General features: G+C 36.3%; 1 protein-coding gene across 5 annotated transcripts in view; it reads right to left on the reverse strand.

Annotated features, from left to right (window-relative positions):
* Window positions 1-4,277: 4,277 nt before the first annotated feature.
* The window catches only part of LOC131931095 (protein c-ets-1-A), a 111,877-nt gene continuing 88,644 nt past the window's right edge, over window positions 4,278-27,510 (reverse strand). For 4 of the 5 annotated variants that reach the window (XM_059287803.1, XM_059287802.1, XM_059287804.1 and 1 more), the window contains 9 exons: window positions 22,770-22,970; window positions 22,322-22,414; window positions 21,058-21,126; window positions 19,637-19,855; window positions 18,532-18,663; window positions 18,037-18,177; window positions 11,982-12,020; window positions 10,003-10,192; window positions 4,278-9,130 (listed from right to left, as the gene is read on the reverse strand). In XM_059287803.1, the coding sequence (XP_059143786.1) occupies window positions 8,977-9,130; window positions 10,003-10,192; window positions 11,982-12,020; window positions 18,037-18,177; window positions 18,532-18,663; window positions 19,637-19,855; window positions 21,058-21,126; window positions 22,322-22,414; window positions 22,770-22,970 (1,238 nt within the window). In that variant the 3' untranslated portion in view covers window positions 4,278-8,976. The remainder of the gene's footprint in view (window positions 9,131-10,002; window positions 10,193-11,981; window positions 12,021-18,036; window positions 18,178-18,531; window positions 18,664-19,636; window positions 19,856-21,057; window positions 21,127-22,321; window positions 22,415-22,769; window positions 22,971-27,510) is intronic. The other variant, XM_059287801.1, reaches the window with a different exon arrangement.

Raw genomic sequence — 27,510 nt, forward strand, 5'->3', positions numbered from 1 at the left:
CAAACCTATCACAGTTAACGTATACTGCCTCACACATCAAACCTATCACAGTTAACGTATACTGCCTCACACATCAAACCTATCACAGTTAACGTATACTGCCTCACACATCAAACCTATCACAGTTAACGTATACTGCCTCACACATCAAACCTATCACAGTTAACGTATACTGCCTCACACATCAAACCTATCACAGTTAACGTATACTGCCTCACACATCAAACCTATCACAGTTAACGTATACTGCCTCACACATCAAACCTATCACAGTTAACGTATACTGCCTCACACATCAAACCTATCACAGTTAACGTATACTGCCTCACACATCAAACCTATCACAGTTAACGTATACTGCCTCACACATCAAACCTATCACAGTTAACGTATACTGCCTCACACATCAAACCTATCACAGTTAACGTATACTGCCTCACACATCAAACCTATCACAGTTAACGTATACTGCCTCACACATCAAACCTATCACAGTTAACGTATACTGCCTCACACATCAAACCTATCACAGTTAACGTATACTGCCTCACACATCAAACCTATCACAGTTAACGTATACTGCCTCACACATCAAACCTATCACAGTTAACGTATACTGCCTCACACATCAAACCTATCACAGTTAACGTATACTGCCTCACACATCAAACCTATCACAGTTAACGTATACTGCCTCACACATCAAACCTATCACAGTTAACGTAGACTGCCACACAGATCAAACATATATAAAATTTTTTGACTCACCAGCTTACACATGTGCAACACCAACAGTATATCAAACAGTTATGTACATTTATAAGTAGATTTATATATTTTCATGACTTATTTTTGGGGGGGGGGAGAGTAAAATTGAGTGGCTAAAAATATCGTAAGGTTATGTAAAGTTTAGTTGCCAGTATTCTAAAGTATGTTTTTAATAAAATAAAATAAAAAAATTGGGAAGACTTAAGGTTCAAGGGAGGCTATGATGATAATTACTTTTTCTGTAAGTTTTCGTGAGTTGTCTACCTTACACCACCAAACACACCAGAAACAAATACTCGGAAAGAGTTGCTGTAGTGAAATTTTTACAATAAAAAATTTAAAAATTGGGAGGACTTACGGCTCAAGGGAGTCTATGATGTTAATTACGTTTTCTCTAAGTTTTCTTGAGTTGTCTACCCTACATCACCAAACTCGCCAGAAACAAAGGCCGTTGAAAGAGTTGCTGTAGTGGAATCATTTTTACAACAAAAAAAAATGAAAGATAGTTTGTAAAAGATGTGTGAGTGTGTGAGTGTGTGTGTGTGTGAGTGTATGTTTGTGTGTGGGAGTGTGTGCGTAAATACAAATACAAGTTACATTTTCCCATAAAATAAAATCATTAAAAATCATGTAAGCATAAGGAATAAATAAATAATATACTGTTAAACCCAGCATAAACCCTACAGCTACATGTGATATCCAACACTTGTGGTAGTGGGAGGGGAGGGTTAGGTTAGGTTAGCCTGTCGTCCCTCCTGGGACATAAGCCGCTGACAAGAGCGTCTCTGTCCTGGGCTAGTCTCTCCAACTGTCCCCACGTGTATCCAATCTTCTTGGTGTCTTCGTCCAGGTCACATCTCCAGGTCTTTTTTGGTCTGCCGCTCAGTAGAGACTGGAGGGTATTCTTTAATATGGGTCGCCGTAATGTGTATACATGTGCGTTAGGGGGGGGGGATCGCCCCTTCTGATGCCGTGAGTGAAATCAAAACAATTCCAATTTAATATTCCAGTTAATTCCCTATTTACTCAAGTTACAATGTTGTACTCCTAACGCTATCCAACTGCCCACTATAACTTTCTACAACCTCAACTGCCCGCTATAACTTTCTAGTACCTCAACTGCCCGCTATAACTTTGTACTACCTCAACTGCTCGCTATAACTTTGTACTACCTCAACTGCCCGCTATAACTTTGTACTACCTCAACTGCCCGCTATAACTTTGTACTACCTCAACTGCCCGCTATAACTTTGTACTACCTCAACTGCCCGCTATAACTTTGTACAACCTGACCATCCATTCAACCATAACCTCCTATATGTAACTAATAAACAATCCTTGATCTACCGGCTTCCAACACCACATCGTCCTGACTAACCAACTCCTCTATCATTGACCACTGGACCGTCTCATGTGAACGGTCAGTTCGTTCTGTTGGTTCTGCTTGACCAACGTCTAGTTGACTTAAGCCACTCCACCTCTCGTGTGTCATTGACCTATTTCTAATAACGTCTATCTTTGCGTCATCACACCATTTGACATGTGACATTTACCGTTCGATATATGACATGTGACATCTACACAAAATGTACCCCCCTTCACGAATGACATCTACTCGAGGGCATGTGACAATTTATCAGTCGATCTGTGACATCTACCCCACAAAATGTGACATCTACTACACGAATGGTGACATGCACTCATCAACCTGCCCTCCTCTAAGAGACTTTCATCCATCCGACAAGCATGTCCACAAAAGCACACACACACATATGCACACACACACACACACACATTAACCTACTTAAAACTACATATCGGCTAACATATGGAAAGATTTTGGTGGGGGGATGGGGAGTCAACTATATATGACGTAACGTACTAGGAAGTAAAGAGAGAGAACTGCTAGAGACTCTCAATGACATCAGAACCTGTCATGGCTACTGAAGGAAATCGGTCAAAAGTGACTGACAGTACTACGTGGATGACCTCCTTTAACCTACTCTAATCCTCGCCGCCTGGGTTAATTGCTTAATGGTTGCGCGTCTTGTTACTGCTATTTTAAACCGAGGAACTAAGTTAATGCCGCACCGTAAAACAAAAAACAAAAACCCGTCACTTGCCAGATAAATGAACGGTTTTACGGCCACTGTTAAAAACACGATCCATATAAATAAAAAGCCCAACGCCAAGTGGGATTTCAAATTACCGAACCATTATAGAAACAACCGTCACTCCTCATAAAAGTTGTGTCGCTTCTGTCGGTCCAACATAATGTTTTGACGCTTTTGTTGCTCCTACTTACAAGTTTCTCTTTCTTTTGTCAGTTCAACAAGAGCAATTTGTATCTTTCATCGGTTTTATTGCCTTCAGTAGAGCTCATTTGCATAAATTATGCACATTCACTAAGGCATGTATGCAGCGTTAATCTTCTGGACCAGAGACTCGTAAAGATATTCTGCACTAGCCGTTTTTAAAAATCTTCTGCACTACATTTTGTAAAGATCTTCTGCAGTACCTTTTGTAAAGATCTTCTGCAGTACCTTTTGTAAAGATCTTCTGCAGTACCTTTTGTAAAGATCTTCTGCAGTACCTTTTGTAAAGATCTTCTGCAGTACCTTTTGTAAAGATCTTCTGCAGTACCTTTTGTAAAGATCTTCTGCACTACCTTTTGTAAAGATCTTCTGGACTACCTTTTGTAAAGATCTACTGGACTACCTTTAGTAAAGATCTATTGGACTACCTTTTGTAAAGATCTTCTGGACTACCTTTTATAAAGATCGTCACAAGGAGAATTCCCTTAATGATATGCAGTCGATTTTTTTACACCTTTCCATTCAGCTTCGCTTTGCAATTTAAATTACATCACCAAAACCTAAGTCTCAGCTTAATTCAAGTGTAATAGAAACACTCCTTCCTATGTGCATATCTCGCCCTACGTATATCCCACACCATAACCAGGCTTTAAGACTAGCACAGCGAGAGAAGCTAAAGAGATACTTTAATCATACAAGTCCTGTTTGCTTAATGAGTTTTTTTTATTATAATTAACATTTTTTATAGAGTTTTGTTTTATAGTACGGTGTTGATAAACTGATGTTCTTTAGGCAACGCAGGCATCCATTTATGAAAGTTTCTTGTCATTTGTGTTATTCTCTACAATCTAAATAGAACAGATTTCATGTTGGTGTTAAGTCATAATTTCATGCTGGAAGTGGTCTGGCCATATCCCAAAGATAAATATTTTTAAAACAAAAGATTAAAATCTCACTTTTAATCCAATGAAAGTCTCAGATCAACTGGCTATTTTATTCTTTTATTTCTTAATTATAAAATATGTACAATATTATTTTATAGTTTTGTATAAAGTATAAAGACAATCCTTATTTTTAACATGAAGTCATGATGTCACCAAAAGCAATCATAACATGATCAGCCTTGGTTTACTACTCAGGGGAGATAAAAAAAACAAAGGGAGATTAAAAACAAAAACACAAGAAAACTGGCAATAATGTGTACAAGATCATTTTATTATCAAGGCACCAAGTTAAAAAACAAACTAAATCAATCCTCGACTGTAATCAGAAAAACCTGTACAAAAATCATACATTGAAAAATGTAACATCATCAAACGTCATCCTATTAGAGGGCACACAATTTCAAATTTTAAAAATTTAAAAAATGTGCAGACATTAAAAGGGCAAAAAAAAAGTTAAATAAATTGCTTAGACTTTATTGATAAATAATTTAATACAACTACCTTGCTGTTTATGAGATTATTGTGTATTACTTCTTTCTAAGAGCAAATTATATTTTTCCTTTAAAATTAAAATAAATTAATCTTTAACAAGCTATTTTGCAATCCCATATTTTTTAAAGTGGCTATATTTTTGTAAAAAATTTCATATACATTTTGAAAAGCAAAATATATATGTAATTAACAAAATGACTCAAAGACTGTAAATTGCTGAATTCACTTCAAAAATAATTTTGAATAACTTTAAAAAAATAAGATGAATACTTTTTTTCCAGTAATTGTGGTTCACTAATTCATTATTCTTCTATTGATTTTAAAAATGTACAACAAAACTAGATGTGAAAATTTGCTGATTTATTTATTTATTGTACGTGAAGCATCTCACATCAGAATCAATATAATTAGCCTCAATAATTATAATAATATACTAGAATAAACAATATTCTCAATCTAAAAACAGGTATTGTAAGCCATGAAGCATATATAGTAAATGTAAAATTTCCACATTGATTATAAAAATCAATGTGGAACGCTTCTTGATACGAAATTATCTTGAGTAGGTAAGATTATGAGATTGTTTAAATAAATTTTGTATCTATTATCCACTTGATGTAAAAAATATACTTTGTACAGTTTGTTACAATGTATAAAAAGATATACTCTGTAACTAAAATGTAAATTAATTGATGAACCATATCTGGTGGCTTAATGCATTAATGCCTAATACGCACATTATTTGCACTTAACTCTAAAAATCTTTTGATAAATGCAAAAAGTAAGTACTTTAACTTTGAAACAGATCATATAAAAAAAATGAACACATAGACGGCAAAAGTAGTGCTTACAAATTTTAAATGCAAGTGACATTGGCAGTCGCGGGTGGTTGGTCAACCTATAAGAGATTCCGCTTCACTGGTGTTCAACACCTGAGGCATTCATCCATCAGGCTATCAACAACAATTTACCAAAAAATTAATTCATTATACACTGATTGAGCTAGATTAACAAGCTAAAATAACAGTGATTATGTGGCCTGTAATGTGTTTATAACATTACATTAAAAAAAATAATAGAGAATTGATTGTAGTTATTACAATTTTTATGCTAAAATGTGGTGAAAATATAAATATTGCAGCAATATATAACAGCAGCTGATAGTTTTCTATGCATTTTGATTTTGTTTGATAAAATAAAATAGCAAGTTTTGTTTAATAAATAAGAAAAAATAATTTTTTAGTTTAAAAAGAATAGAAAAGTAAATATTGATTTTTTTTTAGTGATCTTAGCTATAAGCCAATGCACTTATTTGTGTTTATGAGAGCTAATGAACTAGACACCAAAGCAAAAAAAAAATATGAAACCTGTTTTTTTTAAGTTACTTTTTTAGGAAGTTTTAAAAATAAAATTGATTCTTAAAATGTGTCTAATTTTTAGCATTAAAATAATGCTAAAGATACAGTTAGTTTTCATTGTGTAAAATAAAAAGGGTTTATCTTGCTTTTTAAAAGCATTCAATAAGCTGTAGAAAATACATATCTTTTTCAATTTTATAAAACTGATACGGCAATAGTTTCTAAAAAATAATAAGCTGGATATTAAAATTAAATAAGTAAAAATGCAAAAAATAAAAGATAGTGGAAACACTGAAAAGAAAAAAGGGAAAAGATTTTTTCTTTAATTGCTGCATAAAAGTACAATAGGCTAGTTTAATAATTTTGTTTTCTTAACTTGATCTTAGCAAACTTTACACATTATATAATCAACAAACTGTTGAAGTGAATTTATTTTGTAACAAGAAAAATAGCATCAAATGAAAATTTATTTACAATCATCACATTCATTGTCCAATGAAATTTTTTTTTTTTTTAATAAACATTACTCATAGAAAACTGGCAAATTTGTACAAATCAAAAAAATAATTTTAAAAAGAAACTTTTGTACCAAATTATTATTAGATTGTGTTTACAATTTTTATTTTTATTCAAAAACAGAAATGTGAAACAAGATGTTTTCCAAACATTTTGAAATTTATGTCGGAAATGTTTTCCAAAAAAATAGTATGTCAGAAAATCATATTAAAGCAGAAAGAAATTTAATATGAGAGAAAACTAAAAATTTTATTGTAAAAAATTATTTATTTAAAACAATGTATAAAAAAACCTCAACAAATGTTTATAAAAGCTTTACCATTTATTTCAGTGATTGGACAATTATCTTTACACTCATTTCATAAAATAAACAGTTAAACAACATTATATTATATGTATCAAAATTTCTAATACTTTAAAAACAATTAGATATACAGTTTTTATACAAATTTTAAAAAGAAACAAATCTTCAGAGATTATAACAGAACTAAACTTAACAAACTTGAATATAATTTTAAGCTTTGCGCCAAAACAAAAACAAGTTGTACTCTGATAGAATAAGGCAATCTACTTGTATTTACTTTAAACCAGTTTGTATAAAAAAAAATTGAAAGTAAATTTATTTAAGGCAGTCAAATGATGTTGAGAAGGCGGCCATAACGAGGCACTTTTAAAGGCAAAACTTTTAACTAATTACCAGAAAATATATAAATTAACAATATTCTAAATTATTAATTTAAATAAAAGCAAGTAGTAAAAAAAATGGCAGCTACTTATAGTAAAATTAATTAAGTAAAACAAACTATTTAGAACATACTAAAAGATCTACAGTAAAAAAATGCAAATGCCAATTGTTAAAGAGTGCAGAAAGATTTCTGCTGAACACAATATTGAGGAGTGGAGGGCAAAATAATTTGTGACAAAAAAACAAAACTACTGTAAAAAGAGAAAGCACATAGCGACTAGTTTATTGCTGATAATACCTCACAGAGCTGTTATGGAGTGAAAAATATACGAGTCGTTTATTAAATGCATTTTATAGACGTTAAAAAATGAACCACATTTGGTGAAAACGTAAGTTTAACAAAATTATTTGAAAAAAATATTCCAATTTAATAAATGCCAAAGCCTGTTTTTACAAATTATTGTAGTAGAAATGTTTATTTTTAACACTTACATAGTAAACAGATTTTTGAGTATCAATTTATAAGAGAATAGAGTGTAAGTTAACTTATTAGTGTAGGACCTATATTGTAATAAACAGTAAACCTAGGAAGTCTGGGTTGTTGTATTTTTGTATTGAAAAACAACCAGTGTGTTACCTAAAAGATGTATATGGCAGGATGACACCAAATACAAGAAATAGACAAGATTTTGATCATGCATATTAACTCTTTAACAACCATGAAACACATGTCCCCATGTAAAAAAAAAACTAACTTTGTGTGAAATATTAAATGAATTAAAGAGATTTTTAAAGTAAAAAAATGCAATCAACACATTTTGGACAACATTTTATGAATATTTCAATGCATTTTTTCACAAAGAAAAAAAAATTCTATTTTACACGTGGACACGGCTTCATGGCCAACACAGGGTTAAAAAAAGCAACAAAAAAAAAAGTCACCCAATACTAATATTTACATAAAACCAAACTCTGAAAGTGGTCTGTCTCCTCACCTAATACAATATATACATGTAGAAAACTCTGCTGAAACATGAGATCACATTAATAACCACCTCATCTTATAAAACTGAATGAACACATCAGAAGTTAATAATCAACACATGTTTGTTCTAAATGTTATCATTTCAAACTGGTTTCAACAATTCTTTTAAAAAATACAGGTAATTTTCTTTAAAAAAAAAACATTGCTTAAATGTAGAAATTTCTTTTTTAAGTACTGAACCATATTAATTAGATAAGTAATATCGTTTAACTAGTTTAACCAAATATACCTACTTTAAATTTAAGTTAATTATTATTCTGAAAGCCATTTAACAAGGAGGCACTTGATATTGAAACAGTGTTGAGGAAAAACAGTGTACAAGTGCTAAAACATTTTCTTCTCTAAGCTCTCTTTGAATTATGTTAAAGATTGTAACACAAACAACATTAGGGTAACGACAAGAATTGACGCCATTTGCTGCGGGACTGACAACAATAGAAATATTTTTTCTTCTCCAGTTGTATCACAAAACAAAAAACAGAATTTTAATCATTTGTTTGCATGTTATGGGACTGTTAAAGATTATCCCAGAAACCGATTCTGGCATTTTTAAAAAAAAAATGTTTTTTTTTTCTTCTCTTTTCAACAAAAGAGTTTAATAGTTATCTCCCTTCCTTGTGTGTTCTGCAGCGTCCAATGCGTGTAGTAAATGTTTTGGTCACAAATCCATTGAGAAAACAAAAGCAAATAAAACAGTCTGATTGCTTTCACATTGTCGTAACCACCATGGTCTGATATCTTTCCAGTTACATCTGAACAATTTTATCAACCAAATTCAATTTCAAGAAAGAAATTGTCGCCTGAAAAGATGTGAACACCCAAGTCACTACTGAAGCAACGTATCACAAATTCTTCACTCATCGTCCTTGTCTTTCTGTGGTTTGATGTCGCACATGTCGAAGAGCTCCTCTGGGGTGTAGCCCAACAAGTTCTGGAGGTCGCAGACAAATCTGTAGACGTACCTTTTGCCTGCGGTCTTGTGGATGATGTTCTTATCATAGTAATACCTGGAGGTGGAAGAAAAACTCAATGTGTAAGAAAAACTCAACGTGTCAGAAAAACTCAACGTGTCAGAAAAACTCAATGTGTCAGAAAAACTCAACGTGTCAGAAAAACTCAACGTGTCGGAAAAACTCAATGTGTCAGAAAAACTCAATGTGTCGGAAAAACTCAATGTGTCGGAAAAAAAACTCAATGTGTCGGAAAAACTCAATGTGTCGGAAAAACTCAATGTGTCGGAAAAACTCAATGTGTCGGAAAAACTCAATGTGTCGGAAAAACTCAATGTGTCGGAAAAACTCAATGTGTCAGAAAAACTCAATGTGTCAGAAAAACTCAAGGTGGCAGAAAAACTCAATGTGTCGGAAAAACTCAATGTGTCGGAAAAACTCAAGGATGAAGAAAAACTCAATGTGTCGGAAAAACTCAATGTGTCGGAAAAACTCAATGTGTCAGAAAAACTCAATGTGTCAGAAAAACTCAACGTGTCAGTTATCATACTAGTATTAGAAAGCAAAGTACAAATATTAATGTCGTTGTAGTATTAAATTAGTGGAAACAAGCACAAGTAATATAATGTACGGATATCATTGTAATATTTAGTTAATTAAATTAATTCAAGATTTAATTTCATCTATGACGTAGTTGTCAATGTAAGGGGAAAGCAATGAAAGTTGGGAACAGCATTTGACATTTTCTCTTTATTTACTAAGATCAAAGAAACAGACCAACTTTCATTTACATCTACCTTATTCATAGATCTGTAGGGTATTTTGAGTAATAGTCTAACAAAGAAAAAGAAAAATAATCGAAGAAAACGTAAAATAAAACTGGGGCTGAAATGATCTAGAGAAGACTGACAAAGCCTCCAACTACTGACCTAAGCCCCCGACTCAGCTTCTCGTAGTTCATCTTGGGCTTGTTCTTGCGGATGCCCCAGCGCCGAGCCACCTCATCAGGGTCCAAAAGTTTAAACTCCCACCCATCCCCTGTCCAGATGATGAAGTGCTGGCAGTTTTTGTCAGTCAGCTGCTCCAGGAGAAACTGCCAAAGCTGGATTGGGCCGCTCCCTGTCAAAAAATAATTATTATAAATCAAGTGAGTTATCTCCCTGGGCTTAATTTCTGTGAGAAAAAGGGGGAGTGAAAAGCTAAGTGTTGAAATATAATATTATCAAGGGAATTTTTTTTTCTTTTCTTCGTGGAAAAGTTGCAGGAGATTTATATTAATTAAAACTGAATGTTTGGATTAGAAATAAAAAAAATATATAAATTTATAATTTAATGCTTTGGTGAGAAAAGTCTAGCACTAATTGTAGGAGAGAAATGAAGGGCAGATAACTGCGGTCTCAATCAATGTGTTTCTCATATTCAGAGCTGGTGAAGTGTATGTGTAAGCAAGCGGGAGTTGTTTCTCTTTGGATACAGGTGCAGTGGAAGCAAGTACATGATGGAGTCAGGGGCTCTCAAACTTATGATTTTGGACTTTTTTTTTTTAAAGAAATTTTTCAATGTTTAGAACATTTAAAAAAAATGTATTTAATAAAAAAATTTCTTTAGAGCTTAAGGGTATTTATGTAACATGCATATGTGAACCACATCATGGAGAGATGCGTGGGAGAAAGCTGGTTCCTCATCAGAAGATCTATCTAAATGTAAACAATATGCCAGCTCTAGTAGGTAAACAAATATTCTCACATCATTTCTAATGAGCAATACTTGTGTTATTTCATGCTGATATCATAGACAGTAGCTAATACTTTTTTTTTGTTTCCAAACAATTTTAATTCTTCTAATCATTAGCCTATAACATTTTAAACTATGTATCGTATTTGAAATCATTCTTGGTACACATGCAGTAACAGGTGTAGATAAAATATACATAAAGTTTTAAATATAAATATGTGTGCATTTGTTTTTATACATGTACATATGTGTATTATATATTATATATACAGTGATACTGTATAGGCCTACGATATATAAATACGAATTAAATTCTTAGATATGCTATTATATTTATAAACCTATAATATAGAGTGATTTTCATTTACTTAAATGTTTTCAAACAGTGATATAAATAAAAGAGGAGGATCATGGTAGGTAGGCAGGAGAGAGAAAACAGTTGCTACATTTTATAAGAAACATAGCAGTTACAGTGTATGTTGCTCATTCAGAAACATAGCAGCTACAGTGTATGTTGCCCATTCAGAAACATAGCAGCTACAGTGTATGTTGCTCATTCATTGAAATAGTTTCTACATTTTACAAGAAACATAGCAGCTACAGTGTATGTTGCCCATTCATTGAAATATAAAAGAAACATAGCAGCTACAGTGTATGTTGCCTATTCATTGAAATATATTAAAAACATAGCGGCAAAGTGTATGTTGCCAATTCATTGAAATATAACAGCTACAGTGTATGTTGCCCATTCAGAAACATAGCAGCTACAGTGTATGTTGCTCATTCATTGAAATAGTTTCTACATTTTATAAGAAACATAGCAGCTACAGTGTATGTTGCCCATTCATTGAAATATAAAAGAAACATAGCAGCTACAGTGTATGTTGCCTATTCATTGAAATATATTAAAAACATAGCGGCAAAGTGTATGTTGCCAATTCATTGAAATATAACAGCTACAGTGTATGTTGCCCATTCCTTGAAATATAACACAAACACAGCTAGTACAGAATCTAAACAAACCAATCCTCATGCTGTAGAGTGAAAGATGGATGCTAAAACAATCACTACAATGCTACAGTGTATGGCCACACATCAGCAGCTACAGTACTAGGGTATTATACCACGAATGAGCATGGTATAAAAGAGCATGGTATTCATGCAGCTAACTCACCAAGTCCCCTGCCATCTGGACCACGAAGAATTGAAAACTCTGAAAATTTGACACAATATTTTTTTTTAACTGACAGAAATCGGTAGGCAGTGGAAAAAACTCTTCAATAACAAATTCCCTATAAGGAATTAGCCTGTTGTATATAGGAATTTATTGGTCAGCAGGATAAAGAGAAACTTTAAAAAATTAGACAACTGTTGTTCATCAAAAAGTAGTTCTTTTTTTAATTTAATTTTTTTAATAACAAAAATTAGCCATACATTTTTTTTCTTTGAAAAATGTTATTTTAGAAATATTTGTTAATTTAAAGTTGTGTTTTTACCATTATAAATACTGCTAAAAAACGTAAATGATATATATGCCATTTTTAAGTTGGAAACAATAATTCCTTTTAAAATCGAAATAGACCATAACATTTAAGATACTACAACGATCCACATAAGTCTGCAAGCTTAATCTTGTATTTATGACCCAACTCAATTCCGATGAAATAAGCTATCGGCTTTATTGCCTAAGAGTCGTGTGTTGAATAAAATTAAGTCAAGTGGCTTTTTTAGCCGCCGTGATCCTAGCGGGCAACATAAAAATCTGGCCAAATTATCGTGTGTAATCACCGGGCAGATCTCAAGTATTGTGGCGCTAAAACTAAAAGCGTTTCCATTTTATCGCTGAAAGGCCGGTCGGCGCGAAAAGAAACGACCTATCACAAAACTTAGAAAAACTGTTGTCACTAATAGCATTCGTTCAGTTTCATGGCCCTATTAAAAGCATTGTAATGCTTGCTTCCAACAATACGACCTTTCATATCATTACGTAGGCCTGCAGGTTTTTGTTTTATTTGCCAGATAAGTCGACATCAGAAAATTGGCATTTAATTTGTCGGAAAAGAAAACAAGAAGTATAAATATAGAAGCCTACATTAGATTTGAAACGGGATATTTCTGCCAATCAAATGTGAAAACCGACTAGTAAAATTAATAATACATTATTAAAAAAAACAAAAACAAATAACAAACGACAAGGCAAATATCCTAAAAATATATCAGATACAATTAACCGTGTTTTATTTACCCATAGAGTAAAGTTTTAACACGACCAGAGCCTATTAAACTGAGCTCAGTAAAATTAATAGGTCGGCTTGATGTCTTAGTTGGGTGACATTTAAGAACCAGAAACATTTGATGTTAAAAGTGTGACATTTAAGTACCAGAAACATCTGATGTTAAAAGTTAACGTGAGGACGATCACGTGAACCAGCAACCCAGTCACACAAGTTGACTTGGGTCACCCCCCCCCCCTTCCCCTGAGTAGATGTCATACATGGATGTCTCGGTACCTGGCGAGGGTAACGAAGTTTACGAGTTTTCTCTCGTAAGTCTTAGCTAGTGACTGACACGTAGTCCAAAAATAGTTCTATAAATCACTTTATTTTTTTTTTATCCGTCCATCTCAAAAAATGAAGTTCCTTGTCTCTGGTGAAATAAATGCTCTCTAACAAGAAAATAAAAACGCTATGGGGAGGGGGGAGGAGGGTGAAAAGTGACGTATCCAACACGTCATAGCTAGCACCTCAACTAACCCTGCATGTTATATATAAGGGATAAGGGAAGTAAAGAGTAGTTAAGACGCAATAATAAAATGTGCTGAAGCGAAACACGGAAGGTACAAAGGACAGAAAATCTGACTTCCGACTTTCGAACTCTTGTCGTCATGGAATACAGCAAGTGTCATGTGACAGCGTGGATAAAAATATCCACCAGGCCAGAATCATGTGACAGAATGGATAAAAATATCCACACGCGTGTGATCTCACCAGCGTGATTGTATGTACAAAGTTTCGCGGAAATTGGTGTGCAAGTTCTAAATCTGCACTTCCAAGTTATCCTTCCGTGTATACCACTGACAAAAGTCTATGAAACTTGCCAATATAATATGCCCATGCTAATACATGCTACAAAGTTTCAGCATTTTTGTATGGCTTTCGTCTAGATGTTCTACCCCACATTTAATTTACTAATGGGATATTCTTCATAGTTAAACCATTTTTAACGCACACAAAATTAAAAATAAATTGTCCACAGAGTTTTTTCCTCGTTCCTCAACAGGTTAGTGATAGAGTGCAGTGTGCACTTTTGTACCGTTAGTGCTACAATGATTGAAGGGGTGGGAGAGATATATTGTATGACCCCCCATTCCTGACAACAATGATGAAGAAGCAGTTTGTACTCTTAACATTTTTTAACACTAAGTTTCCTTAAAATAAAAATACATATCCTTTAAGTGTGCCATCAAGGAAGATGCGAAATAATTTTTTTTGACAAATCATCTTTTAACCATCCTAAGCATTCGCTCATAGCTAGGAAAACAAAGCATTTAAACTTGGCGAACAAGGTTGCTGTCACAGCTCTATGATGATTCACAAAGCCCTCACATTGACTGTTTAAGAGCCCATAAATTATGTATTCTTTTGTAGACAACAAACAAGGACACGAAAACGATTCACAAACTTATTATCATCATAAAAAAGCGAATGTCTGATAGTTTATTTTTACATAGACGGTCTAGAATTTACAAAAAAAAAATTATCCAAGTTAAAAAAAATTGCACTCTTAAAAAAAAAAAAAAACTTGCATTACACCGGTAATTAAATATGCGCATATATTAATTACACGTATTATATAACAATTTACCCCACATTAACAAGCTCTTAAAAGTGGATAAAATAAACATGTATTTTACAGCTCAGACAGGGTTGATGGATAGTGATGGAGGGCTCTGTTATGAATATTTGCACTCCTAAAAAAATTAGAGCCAAAGATTTTTTTTTTTTTTTTTTGGTTTAGCGACAGTTTAAAAGGACGACAACGAAAAAGTTGCGCACGGTGGTGCGAAGCAAGAACCTATTTGTCGTGTCAGGTAATTTTTTTTTAACACTAGGGACAGTATTCTGAGCTAAGACTGGGTAACAATGGTCACACATACATACGGGCTGGGTCTGTGATGAATATTTTTTAAAACTGCACTCAAGGTTAGAAGTGAGAAGAGTTTTAATGTGTGTGGGGCATGGGGGGGGGGGGGGGGGGGGATAAAAAATTCACACTTACAGATAGCGGTTGGGTTCGAGTCGAAGTGTGACGGTTGGGGAACGGTAAGTCAAATTTTTTACCCAGTTTGACGTTATTTGTGAATGACCCCCTTATAAAAAACAACCTGTTAAATTACACTTCATATTTTAAAATAAAGTTTCAGTGCAACAAGGCTGCACAGTTATTTATGTGTTACAGAAATCCTAAAACTTTAAAAAAATAAATGATTCAGTCCTGAAATTTATTTTACAGCAAATATATTTCTTTAAAAAAAAAAAAAGATTGTTTCGTAAGAGTGGGTGACAGTTTTAGAAAACGAACATGGCATGACGTAATAAACATGTCTGCCCCGGGTTAGCCCGTTCCATGTTGAGGGCGAGACCACGTCACAGCCGGCTTACAAAAATTATGTTTGTTTCATTTTTTTTTAAACTCCGTCGATTGGATAGCGCACATCTGACCTTACAACCCCCTCCTCTCTCAAGGAGACAGTGAGACAGTTCTCATTTCAAAATGACCCCGGAAATTTCAAGTCCGACAGCTCACAAGGGTCAAGGCCGGATGGAATTGTTTGAAATAAAATATTTAGAAGTCGTCAGGTTGTGGGGCTAGACTTAGTGCGTAACAACTTTAAAAGTTACCAAAGACAATGTTATGGTCATCTTAATCCTTAGTGGTCATTAGAAGAGTGCCGTAGGTTTGTATAAACTGATAGTTTAAAAATGATTTGTTAAAAAAATCTTATCTTTTATGACCCTCCCCCCCCCCCCCCCCCAAGCTCCCATTCGAAGATGGATCAAAACTAAGGTATGAAAAGTAGGACTACTTGTGTAGCTCGTATCCAGAGTAAAATATTTTTATTTTGCGAGGATCCTAACTCTGGACAAAACTTAACAACATACCTAATCCCTGAGAGAATATTGTGCTACACAATTCGTGTTTATTTTGTAAAGAACACTGCCCTCGCTAAATCAACTGGTGTACTACAAAAGTATGACCGTCGACAATCTAATTAGCATACAGGTTGCTCAGGGCTAAATATAAATATATACCAGGATATCTTATAAAATATTTTAGTAGGCCTAAAATAAAAGTGACTCATGGAAAGATTTGGGAGGACATACTAGAAAATAGCAAGAAACCGTATACAATATTTAAGTGTGACCTTTATTAAAGTACCTTATGGAAGTATTTGGATAGCCATACTAAGAATATAAAAATCATGTCTGACACTGTATAATTAGTATAATACATTTAAAGTATGGCCTATATAAAGTACCTTATGGGAGGATTTACGAGAACATACTAGAAAATACCAAGACACCATATACAATATTTAAGTATGGCCTATAATACAGTAACTTATGGAAGTATTTGGGTAGCCATACTAAGAATATAAAAATCATGTCTGACACTATTTAATACATTTAAAGTATGGCCTATTTTAAAGTACTTTATGGAAGGATTTGGAAGGACTTACTAAGTGCATAAAAAGTTTAGGTTAAAAATACCGAGACACCATATACAATATTTAAGTATGGCCTATATTAAAGTACCTTATGGAAGGATTTGGAAGGCCATACTAAGAATATAAAAATCATGGCTGACACCGTATAATACATTTGAAGAATGGCGTATATTAAAGTACCTTATGGAAGGATTTGGAAGGCCATACTAAGAATATAAAAATCATGGCTGACACCGTATAATACATTTGAAGAATGGCGTATATTAAAGTACTTTATGGAAGGATTTGGAAGGACACACTAAGAATATAAAAATAATGGCTGACACCGTATACTACATTTAACCTATATTAAAGTACTTTATGGAAGGATTTGGAAGGACACACTCAGAATATAAAAACCATGGCTACAGTCTAGTACAAAGACGACAGGTCAGAAGGACCTGGACTGCCGTGCACCCTCCCCTCCCCAAATTATACTTTTCCAGGTAATTTTAATCTCCATATTACAAGAATGTAGATTGGATTACGGTGGATGAGGGGAAGACAGGGGTAGGGCGTGCTGTCTCGTTGTACATGAGGGATGGACAACACGGGGGTCACGTGGCTTAAGGCAGACTGTAACAGGTCAGGGTTGGGGGTCACTTTAGTGGGTCAGGGCTGCTCTACACGGACTGGTTGTGTGATATGTAGGTCAAGGGTGTGTCGGGTTTAAGGGTCAGTGTGTGGGTGACAGAGGGGGCAGTGAATGTGGGTCATTTTATGTGTGTGTGGGGGGGGGGGAAATTTGTATGTGTGAGGGGCCAATTGTATGTGAGGGGACATTCAGATGTATAGGTGCAATTTGTGTGGAGGTGGAAGAGTGTGTGGGTGATAGAGGGGGCAGTGAATATGGGACATTTTATGTGTGTGTGTGGGGGGGGGGGGTAGTTGTATGTGTGAGGGCCAATTGTATGTGAGGGGACATTCAGATGTATGGGTACAATTTGGCCACATGTTTTAGAGACAGTGTGTGTGTAGGAATGGAAAAGTGTGTGGGTCAGGTGAATTGTGGGGGAGTTGTGAGTGGGCGTTGGAGAGATTTTAGGTCAGAATGTGTGTAATGACCTCTCAAAAAAAAAAGCAGACTGGATCAATAGTAACAAAGCACTGCTTGCATACAATCAAAAGCTGTGTTACTCTATCAAGGTATTGGGGTTAAAGATATGCAACACATTTGTTATTCAAGCTTTTCAAAAGTTTAGCAGCCAAAGCATACACAAATAGGTTAGCAAGGATAAATCCATGTATAATGTTAACCATTCATAATGGCTGAATCTTTCTTTGCCACACAGTGCCAAAAAAAAAATTAACAGACATAAAAAAAAACACAAACACACACACGTTTTATACCTGGACATAAAAAGCTAGCGGGGAGGGCGTCTTGACAGGCAGGTGCAAAAAGATATTACGCCCATCAAAAGCGGTGAAGCAGGTATAAACCTATTGTCCTTTGGACACCTACCTGAATAGCCAGCCAGAACTGCGGCTTGGATCATGGGTTTCCCTGTTTCACTGGATGGAGAGCCTTCAGGGGAGTTGGTCCTGTAGCTGTGAATTCCTATCTGATTTCTGTACTCGTGGCCCAAGGCATCGCAATGGTCACCTTGAAAATAAAATAATTTTTTTAAAATAGAATATTGGCTAAGTTGGAATTTTTTAATTTAATTTTACTTGACGATATATATTGGCTATTTGGTGAAGTGAATGTTTTATTAAATAGGCCAACACATATTAGTATCAACTCAATGAAATGAGCTTTAAGAAAATTAGGTATATTGTGTTGTGTGTATTGCATGTGCATTGTGAATGTGTTGTTTATGTGTCTTGTATATTTGCTGTGTATATTGTATGTGCACTGTATGTGTCCTTTACATATATGTTGTCTGAGTGGTGTACTTTGTGTGTCTTGCATGTGTTGTATGTGTTGATGTGAGCGTGCAGTGTGTGTATGACCTACCATTGAAATCATTAGACCAGCTACTCTCTGACTTGATGTGGAGTGGGAATGGTGGGGGTGGGTGTGACTGCTGGTGATGGTTGATGCTGTTTTCAAAGTGTGGTACCCTCGAGTCATCTCTCATGTAGTCACCTACACCAACAAATACAAAAAAAAAAACAACTCAACGAAACAATATCTTAAATCTCAACATTGTAAAAGTTAATTTCTTTTACAAAGCTTAAATTTACAATAACAAGCAAGACAAACAGTTATTTATGTCAGGGAATTAGTATATAGTGGTCAAGTAGAGTAAAGGTATCTGGGCATGGTGCTGACCGCAAGTCACAAAAAAGATAAAAACTACAAAACTGATAAATGCATTAAGTCCAGGGTCTGTGCTGGTACTCTAATGTACTTTCAAATAATACTTGTAAATTAGACTTGAAAATTAAAGGTTAACTAAAATATTGTTTCCTTTTATGCTTCACAGGAAATGAAGTAGTTTATCTGTTTCAGCGACCCTGGCATAAAAAGTGACAGTGGGATTTGTTCTTTGCCAAAACGTGAGTCAGGTACCCATGAGAAGTGGGTAGATAGGGACAAAACCAAGGAGCCAATATTAAAGTTAAAATTGTACCAGAATTATGTGGACAAAACTGAGGAGCCAATATTAAAGTTAAAATTGTACCAGAATTATGTGGACAAAACTGAGGAGCCAATATTAAAGTTAAAATTGTACCAGAATTATGTGGACAAAACTAAGGAGCCAATAGAAATGTTGTACCAGAATTATGTGGACAAAACTAAGGAGCCAATGGAAATGTTGTACCAGAATTATGTGGACAAAACTAAGGAGCCAATGGAAATGTTGTACCAGAATTATGCGGACAAAACTAAGGAGCCTATATAAATGTTAGAACTGTACCAGAATTATGTGGACAAAACTGAGGAGCCAATAGAAAAGTTAAAATTGTACCAGAATTATGAGGACAAAACTAAGGAGCCAATATAAATGTTAAAGTTGTACCAGAATTACGCGGACAAAACTAAGGAGCCAATAGAAATGTTAGAATTGTACCAGAATTATGTGGACAAAACTAAGGAGCCTATATAAATGTTGTACCAGAATTATGCGGGCCACAGGAAGGCTTGAGCTCATCAAGGAAGTGATGCTGCATGTAGTACTGGTTGTTGTTGTTGGGGGTCAGGTCAGACAGGCAGTAGTCCTTGTCCTCGTAGCTCATGTGGTTGGTGCTGGTGGGGGTTCTGTTGCTGCCAGCCACGTTGTTGGGGCTGTTCACGTCTGGGACTGTGTCATGGACGGGTTCTGGGGAGAAGTTCCCTGTGGAAGAGAAAACTTTAACATGAAATATGCTCAATGGATAAGTTATGGGGATATATGTTCTGTAGAATAGAACACATCACACATGAAACATGGCCACATGGATAAGTTATGAGGATATGTTTTCTCTTGAACAGAACACATCACACATGAATCATAGCCATATAGATGGGTTATGGGAAAGATGTTTATAGTAGAATCAAACACTTCACAATGTAACATGGCCATATGGATGGGCTATAGGGCTGGTAAGTAGGTCACCAACCAGTTCTACGGCTCAATAAAACCTGCATGAGCCATATAACTGGTTGGTGACCTACTTACCAGCCCTATAGAGAGATGTTTCTTGTGGAATAGAACATCACACATGAAACATGGCCAAATGGATGGGCTATGAGTAAAAGTTTCTTGTAGAATAGAACACTTCACACATGAAACATGGCCAAATGAATGGGTTATGAGTAAAAGTTTCTTGTAGAATAGAACACTTCACACATGTAACATGGCCACACATAATGTTTAGGTGGGTTTAACTGAGATAAAATTTTAATCCTTGCATGAAACAGTCTGTCATTAAAAACTGGATTGAATCCACTGAGGAATAGAATAATATAATCCTAGCTTAAAACAGTCTGCACAGAATGCTCACACGAAACATATTGTGGTACACAGGAAGTAAAAAGCAACGCCAGGTCATGTGATATACTGTTTGTAAACATCATGAGCTCTTCCTTCTTAGATGTGTTGGCAGATGTGTAGGGGCAAGTCACTGTGTCCTACATGCTAAGTGTCTATGCCACTGTGTCAGGCTCATGTTATACGATTTTAAATTTTCCCACAATTTTTTTTTCAGTACAAGTGTTACACAATTTCAAACTTTGTAAAAGTGTTACACAATTTCAAACTTTGTAAACTGCTTTGAAAATATATTTAATCTTTTTTTTTAAGTTAAGAAGCTTACCCGTATAAAAGTTGATTATATGAATTTATTTTATTTAAGTATTGAGAGAATATCCATACAGAAATAGTGTACGTAGGTAGGTATACAATAACACCTAGGTGAAGAATAATAATTATCACGTCTCCCTTGTTAAAACGTAAAACACAAACTCTTAACTTAAAATTAGAGTCCTTTTCCCCTTGAAACTAAACACCTTTAAAAGCATGATACTGAAGACCACAAGTTACAAGTCCAGACTGACCTTCTAAAAATGATGGACAAACAACACTGTTCCCAGATGTGATGCTCTGGTCTGACGCGTTGGAATAACCTAGGGAGAAAATGTTGGGAAACATGATTCAGGTTGGGTAGTTTGTACAACAGGAGCTGGGAGAGTTTAAAGAAAAATGTGGATGGTGTGAGGAGAATGTGTGGTCAGGTTTTTTGTGGTGTTGTGTGGTGGTTGTATGGGTAGTGAGGCCTGTGTAATGTTAATGTGGACATTGTGCAGACTGTTGATGGTTGGCAGGCTGTATGGATATCATGTGGTCAGTATCAGGCCAGTGTGTGACCATGGGTAAGTAGGGTGAGTTTGTGCAAAAAGTGTGTAGAGTGTTGGTGGTCAGTATAAGGATTTCCTGTAGTCATTATATGGAGAGTGTGGGGTCAGTATCTAACTAGTGTGTGGTCAGTATATGGGAGTGTGTGGTCAGTATCTAGCTAGTGTGTGGTCAGTATCTAGCGAGTGTGTGGTCAGTATCTAGCTAGTGTGTGGTCAGTATCTAACGAGTGTGTGGTCAGTATCTAACGAGTGTGTGGTCAGTATCTAGCTAGTGTGTGGTCAGTATCTAGCGAGTGTGTGGTCAGTATCTAGCTAGTGTGTGGTCAGTATCTAACGAGTCTCTGGTCAGTATACAGCGAGTGTGTGGTCAGTATCTAGTGAGTGTGTGGTCAGTATCTAGCTAGTGTGTGGTCAGTATCTAGCGAGTGTGTGGTCAGTATCTAGCTAGTGTGTGGTCAGTATCTAGCTAGTGTGTGGTCAGTATCTAGCGAGTGTGTGGTCAGTATCTAGCTAGTGTGTGGTCAGTATCTAACGAGTCTCTGGTCAGTATACAGCGAGTGTGTGGTCAGTATCTAGTGAGTGTGTGGTCAGTATCTAGCTAGTGTGTGGTCAGTATCTAGCGAGTGTGTGGTCAGTATCTAGCTAGTGTGTGGTCAGTATCTAGCGAGTGTGTGGTCAGTATCTAACGAGTGTGTGGTCAGTATCTAACGAGTGTTTGGTCAGTATACAGCGAATGTGTGGTCAGTATCTAGCTAGTGTGTGGTCAGTATACAGCAAGTGTGTGGTCAGTATCTAGCTAGTGTGTGGTCAATATCTATCTAGTGTGTGGTCAGTATCTAGCGAGTGTGTGGTCAGTATACAGCCAGTGTGTGGTCAGTATAAAGCCAGTGTGTGATCAGTATCTAGCAAGTGTGTGGTCAGTATACAGCAAGTGTGTGGTCAGTACATGGGAGTGTAGACTTACTTCTCTGGAATCTGTCAGCAAACTCCTGGTCACAGATAGACTCTGACAGATTGGATGGAGCGTTACAAAGCCTTGCTCTTTCCTGGCACATCTCTGAAACACAAGAGAGAGCTCTGTGTCAGCCTAACATGAAAACTATCATGAAAACTATCACGTTAGATTACACTGCTTGTTGAAGGTATTGGATGAAAGTGTGAATGAATCAAAGTATTGAAGGCAATGGCAAGACACATAAAACAGCTTTTTTAGATGTCTAGGGCTTGCTATTGACAACTACTGTAAAAAGTCTTTAAATTCTCTCTGAGTTATGGTTTACAGTAACTTTATTTTCTCTAACCCTAACTTTTTTAAATCCTAATTTTATTCTGACTTTATTCTGCTTTTTAAAATCCATATTATATATTTTAAAATTAACTTCTATTTTACTTAATATTCTAGTCAAGCCTACCTTTCTTCATCATGTCCAGGTGCTCCCAGATTATGTCCCCTACAAAGGGAGGCAACCTCTCCAGGAACTCCTTCTTGGCCATGGAACACAACTCCTGGCCCTCCATGTTGAAGTTGTTCATCTGGATCCCCTCTAGTGAGAAGTCTTGTGAGAACCACTGGAGCCAGAGTAGAACATGAGCTTGGGACCACTGCATCAGGTCTGGTAGGGGTAGAAAAACAGCAGACATTTAACAGGTTGTCAAGCAGGCAGAGGAGTTACTAGTGGGGGTGGGAGTGGGGGGTACAACAACCGACACTCAACATTTATCTTGCAACAAAATTTTTGACGATTGTCATACATGAAAAAGATGAGTGTTAAAATCAAAATTGGAAATGGCTACAAATTGACAATTAACTTTTATCAAGCTCGCTCCACGACTACCAAATATTTTACTCAACATTTCTTTTCATAAACTAATTTACTCAACATTTCTTTTCATATAAAATAGTTTACTCAGTATTTCTTTTCATATATAATCGTTTACTCAACATTTCTTTTCATATAAAATAACGCAGTTTTACAAAAAAGATATATAAATAAATAGGCTTAATGCTAATGAATTAATAGAAATTACATTTTTAAAATACTATTAAACTAATGCCTCAAGATTTACAAACATCAAAGATCTCCCCCCCCCCCCCACCACCAAATGGAACACCTGTTTTTCCCAAGATATTTCCAGCACACCATACCCAGAAACAGATAAGGGAAAAAAAAACTTCAAAGCATTTCAACATCAACGATAAAAACATAGGCAATGACTAAAGTTCATCAAGCATATACATTGAATAAAGGTATTTGATTGGTTCAAAATGCGATAAAGTGTGTCAATGAAGGTATTTGATTGGTTCAAAATGCGATAAAGTGTGATGATAATTTATTTCTTTTCAAAACGCTGGAAGGAGAAGCAATTAAAAAAAAAAACCTTTCACTCATTAAAAACTGTTTTGATTTAGCTCGCCAATGATAAAGTCGACAAAGTTTTTTTTTAATCGGACCAGTAGCGTAGCGAGGGGGGAGGGGGGGGGGGGGGGGGGGGCGGGGACATATGTCCCCGGGCGCCGACCTTAGGGGGTGCCAAAATGGGTTGGAAAAATAAATTGAAAGGTTGTGGGGTGTGCGAATCGAAATCTTGAGGGGGGGGGGGGGTGCAAATCGAAAAGTTTGTCCCCGGGCGCCGGGAAGGGTCGCTACGCCTCTGAATCGGACAGTACTTTATGATTTTTAACATTTTCATTGTTCTTTTTTTTAATATTTTTTTTACCGAATTTCGCCACAGCAGACGGAAGCCATTGAAAACTCATCAAACATCGCGAGAAGTGACGTAAGTAACGCGCGAGAAATTAGTTTCAAACAAACCTGACACAAGATGCTATTTTTCAAACAAATGTATACCCCCCCCCCCCCCCCACCGTACCCCTCATACACACACAACGACTTGCAAACATTTTGATTTGGGCGGGAAAGTTTTGCTTTGTCTCCAGCCAAAAGGGACACTATCAAAAAAGCGTACATCTTAAAACTTTAAAGCTGTAGCAGACGGTAACAAAATTTAAAAAAAAAAAAAAAAAAAAAAATTAAACTAGATCTGTAAATAAAAAAATTTAATTTAATTTTTATTCGGCAACCCACGTTATCTTTGATGCGAAAAAAAAAAAACTATTTTATAATTGAAAACGAATGAAGCAATGAATGATACAAACTAAGCCGGTCATGTGATGTTAACTGAGACCCTGAGAGCGGGACCCGGGCTGGTTAAACACGCCAATGTAGGGGAGGGGGTCGGCAGACGTGAGGGCGCATACGGCAGATGGGGACCAGATTGGTGGCCAGATCAAATTATCTGCAAGATTGTGCACGAGTGGGAAAAGTGTGCATCAATTGGGAAGGTGGTGGATGTGCAGGGGCGGCGACCACGGTGGTGCTGCTGTATATTTTAATGATGGGAAACGATGACAAAGTGAATGATTTGGCCTTTTTTTTTAAAATAAAAAAATGTTTGTTAGACGGCTAGAAGACGGCTAGTTAGATTCGCGTTATACTAACTTACCCAAACAAAGTGAAATATCTGGGGACATTAGACTACAAATCCGAAAAATTGTAAGATTTATAGCTAGTTGTATCGCAATATTTTGATTACAGCTTTTCAGTGACAAATTTCCATTGGCAATATCAGCCAAGCGTGAGTCAACAGTAGTAACAACACAATACCTACAGCATGTTAACGCTAAGTAAGATGGGATAATATTGCTCCTCCTAGTTTAAGCAATAAAACCGGATAAACTGGACAGTCGCCCCCCCCCCCCCAACTCACACCCTGGGTGACGCCCCTGAGTACTGTCAGCACAACAGATACGGCTGTACACTGAAGTCGCATTAGGGGAGCTTGTCTCGCTGCTATCTAGCGTCAGTAAAACAGAATGCTGGGGTCCAGCCTCCGTTCTCTTTACCCTACCCCATCACCCCCCCCCCCCCCCACACACACACACACCTACACACACTGACTTGGTTCTTAGTGTAAAAAAAATGAAGAAAAAAAAATGTGAATGTTGAAACTTGCCATTTACAACTAACTGAGATGTGCTTGAAATATTAGACCAAATATATTTAAAGCCAGTTGTTAAAAGAGATTCTGAGCATAGTTAGTGTTGGTGTTTAAAAAACAACAACAAGAAAAAAAACAACTTTTAAATGTAGTAGTCACTAGTTGCTATGTTGGACGCTAAAAACCTGATTCTTGTTTTACTATTTACCAATCCTAACGACGGTAAGTCACCCCCCCCCTCCTCCCCTACCAGGTTTCCATGTTCCGCCATTAACCACCCGCCATCTTTACTCTCCCCAAGCGACACCTTCGGCACCCTGCACACAGCGGGGTATCGTTTCAAATTGCCCAGCGATTCCTCACCGGAACCTCGCAGCCCCGGCGATCAAACGCGCGACACCATTGGACGCTGCATTATTCGTCCATTATTACAGGCCGCCCCATTGGTTAATTTGCCGGCTTATGGCCGAACACGAAAGTCGGAGGGTAACGAAACACTGGTTAAACACGTTACAACTAGCTTTTTTTTTTTTTCGCCGAGTGTTAATTAAATCAGGACTGATATTCATTAGCATAATTACAGTTTCATCTTGTCGCGTGCTTAACTTAATAACTTTAGTAATTACAGTAGGGTAGTTACCGCTAAAATTACTATATGATCATCAGCGAAGGCTACTTATTTGGCTAGTTACTTTACAGGACAGTTGTAAGCTACAAGACTAATGTATGCAAAACACTTCAAAGAAGAATGTTTTCCATACGAAATACACATACAATGTTTCGGTATTTTGTCCTCATTACTTTAGAATTTTTTAAAGATCTAGAAATTAGATAAGGAAAATAGTGTTTTATTACTGAGAGATACCTTTATAGTGATTTGATGTGGCTTAATTTCAAACCTTTTGATGGTTTCCGAAAATTAGATGTTTAGATGGGTGAGCAGACTGGCTAAAAATCTTTGGATGAGCAGAGTACCGCAACCAATTTTATTCAGCAGAGTGCCTAGGCCTCATAGGGTAAGCAGAGTACCTAGGCCGCTAAGGGTGAGTACTTAGACCGTTATGGGTGAGCAAAACACCTAGGCTGGTAATGACACGTCCATGCACGGCATCCACGACTGCTCACCAGCCGGACTGTTCAAGTGGTCCCGCGATGCTACGGGGGCCAGATGGCCAGGGATGGATGGTGAGTCAAGGTGCGGTTACACCTGCCGTGTGAGAGCCGTTACCTGGCCACACCCTGGAGTTCTAGAGCGGGCTGAGGTTCTGGTCTGTTGTTAGTCAGGGTAGTTGGTAAGTGAGTGGGCCTAAATGATGGGTGAGTGATGGGCGCGGGGGTAAGTAGTGGATGGTTTAGTGAAGGAGTGAGTGAGCATGACGGATGGGGGATGATGGGTGAGTGAATGGGTGATGGGTGAGTGAGTGAATGATGAATGAGTGATGGGTGAGTAAAAAAATAGGCTTAATTTTCTTAATTTAAACATCAATACAATATTATGTTACATTTCGCTCCCATTTTCTTAATAGCTTGAAACACGGTTTAAAGATAACTATTCAACCAAAACACCATTCAACTAAACGTCTACTATTTAAGCACTTGATTAGTTTATTCAGTCTTTCTTTTTAATTAAAAAAATTTAGGTTAAAACAACCCGCTTGGAGCACTCACACTTGCGCACGTTCTGCCATCAAATGCGTTCACGAACGGTGCGCACCGGTGCCATAGCCCCGTTTCTCCTTTAATGCTAACACCATCTTAAAAACCACTTTGAAAAAAAAAAGAAGAGGGGGGTGAAGAAGGAATCAGACAGCTGTGAAATTGGTGGGCCGGGAGAGTTCTCTGAGTGAGGGACGATTCCGATTTGATCGAGTCAAATGTTGCGCGGTCGAGGTCGTGGAGTGAGTACATTGGATGGTCGTGTATGAAGAGTTTTCCACTGTGCGTGTCGTCATGTTTAATATAGCACCGGGAGGGCGGAGAAAAAAAAAAGGGGTTCGTGCGGGGGCGTCCTTCGGTGAACGTTCTTTCAAGGGCTCGTTTTTTTTTCTTTAATGTAGGAAATACGTTTGTATACGAATGGGAGTTTAGGGGGAGGGGGGGAAGAGAGATATAAAAAAAGATGGTAGATCGTTTGTATAATATTTCATAATATTA

Source organism: Physella acuta, unplaced genomic scaffold (assembly GCF_028476545.2).
Source record: "Physella acuta isolate Inbredline_101_S28 unplaced genomic scaffold, ASM2847654v3 ptg001890l, whole genome shotgun sequence".
Lineage (NCBI taxonomy): Eukaryota > Metazoa > Mollusca > Gastropoda > Physidae > Physella > Physella acuta.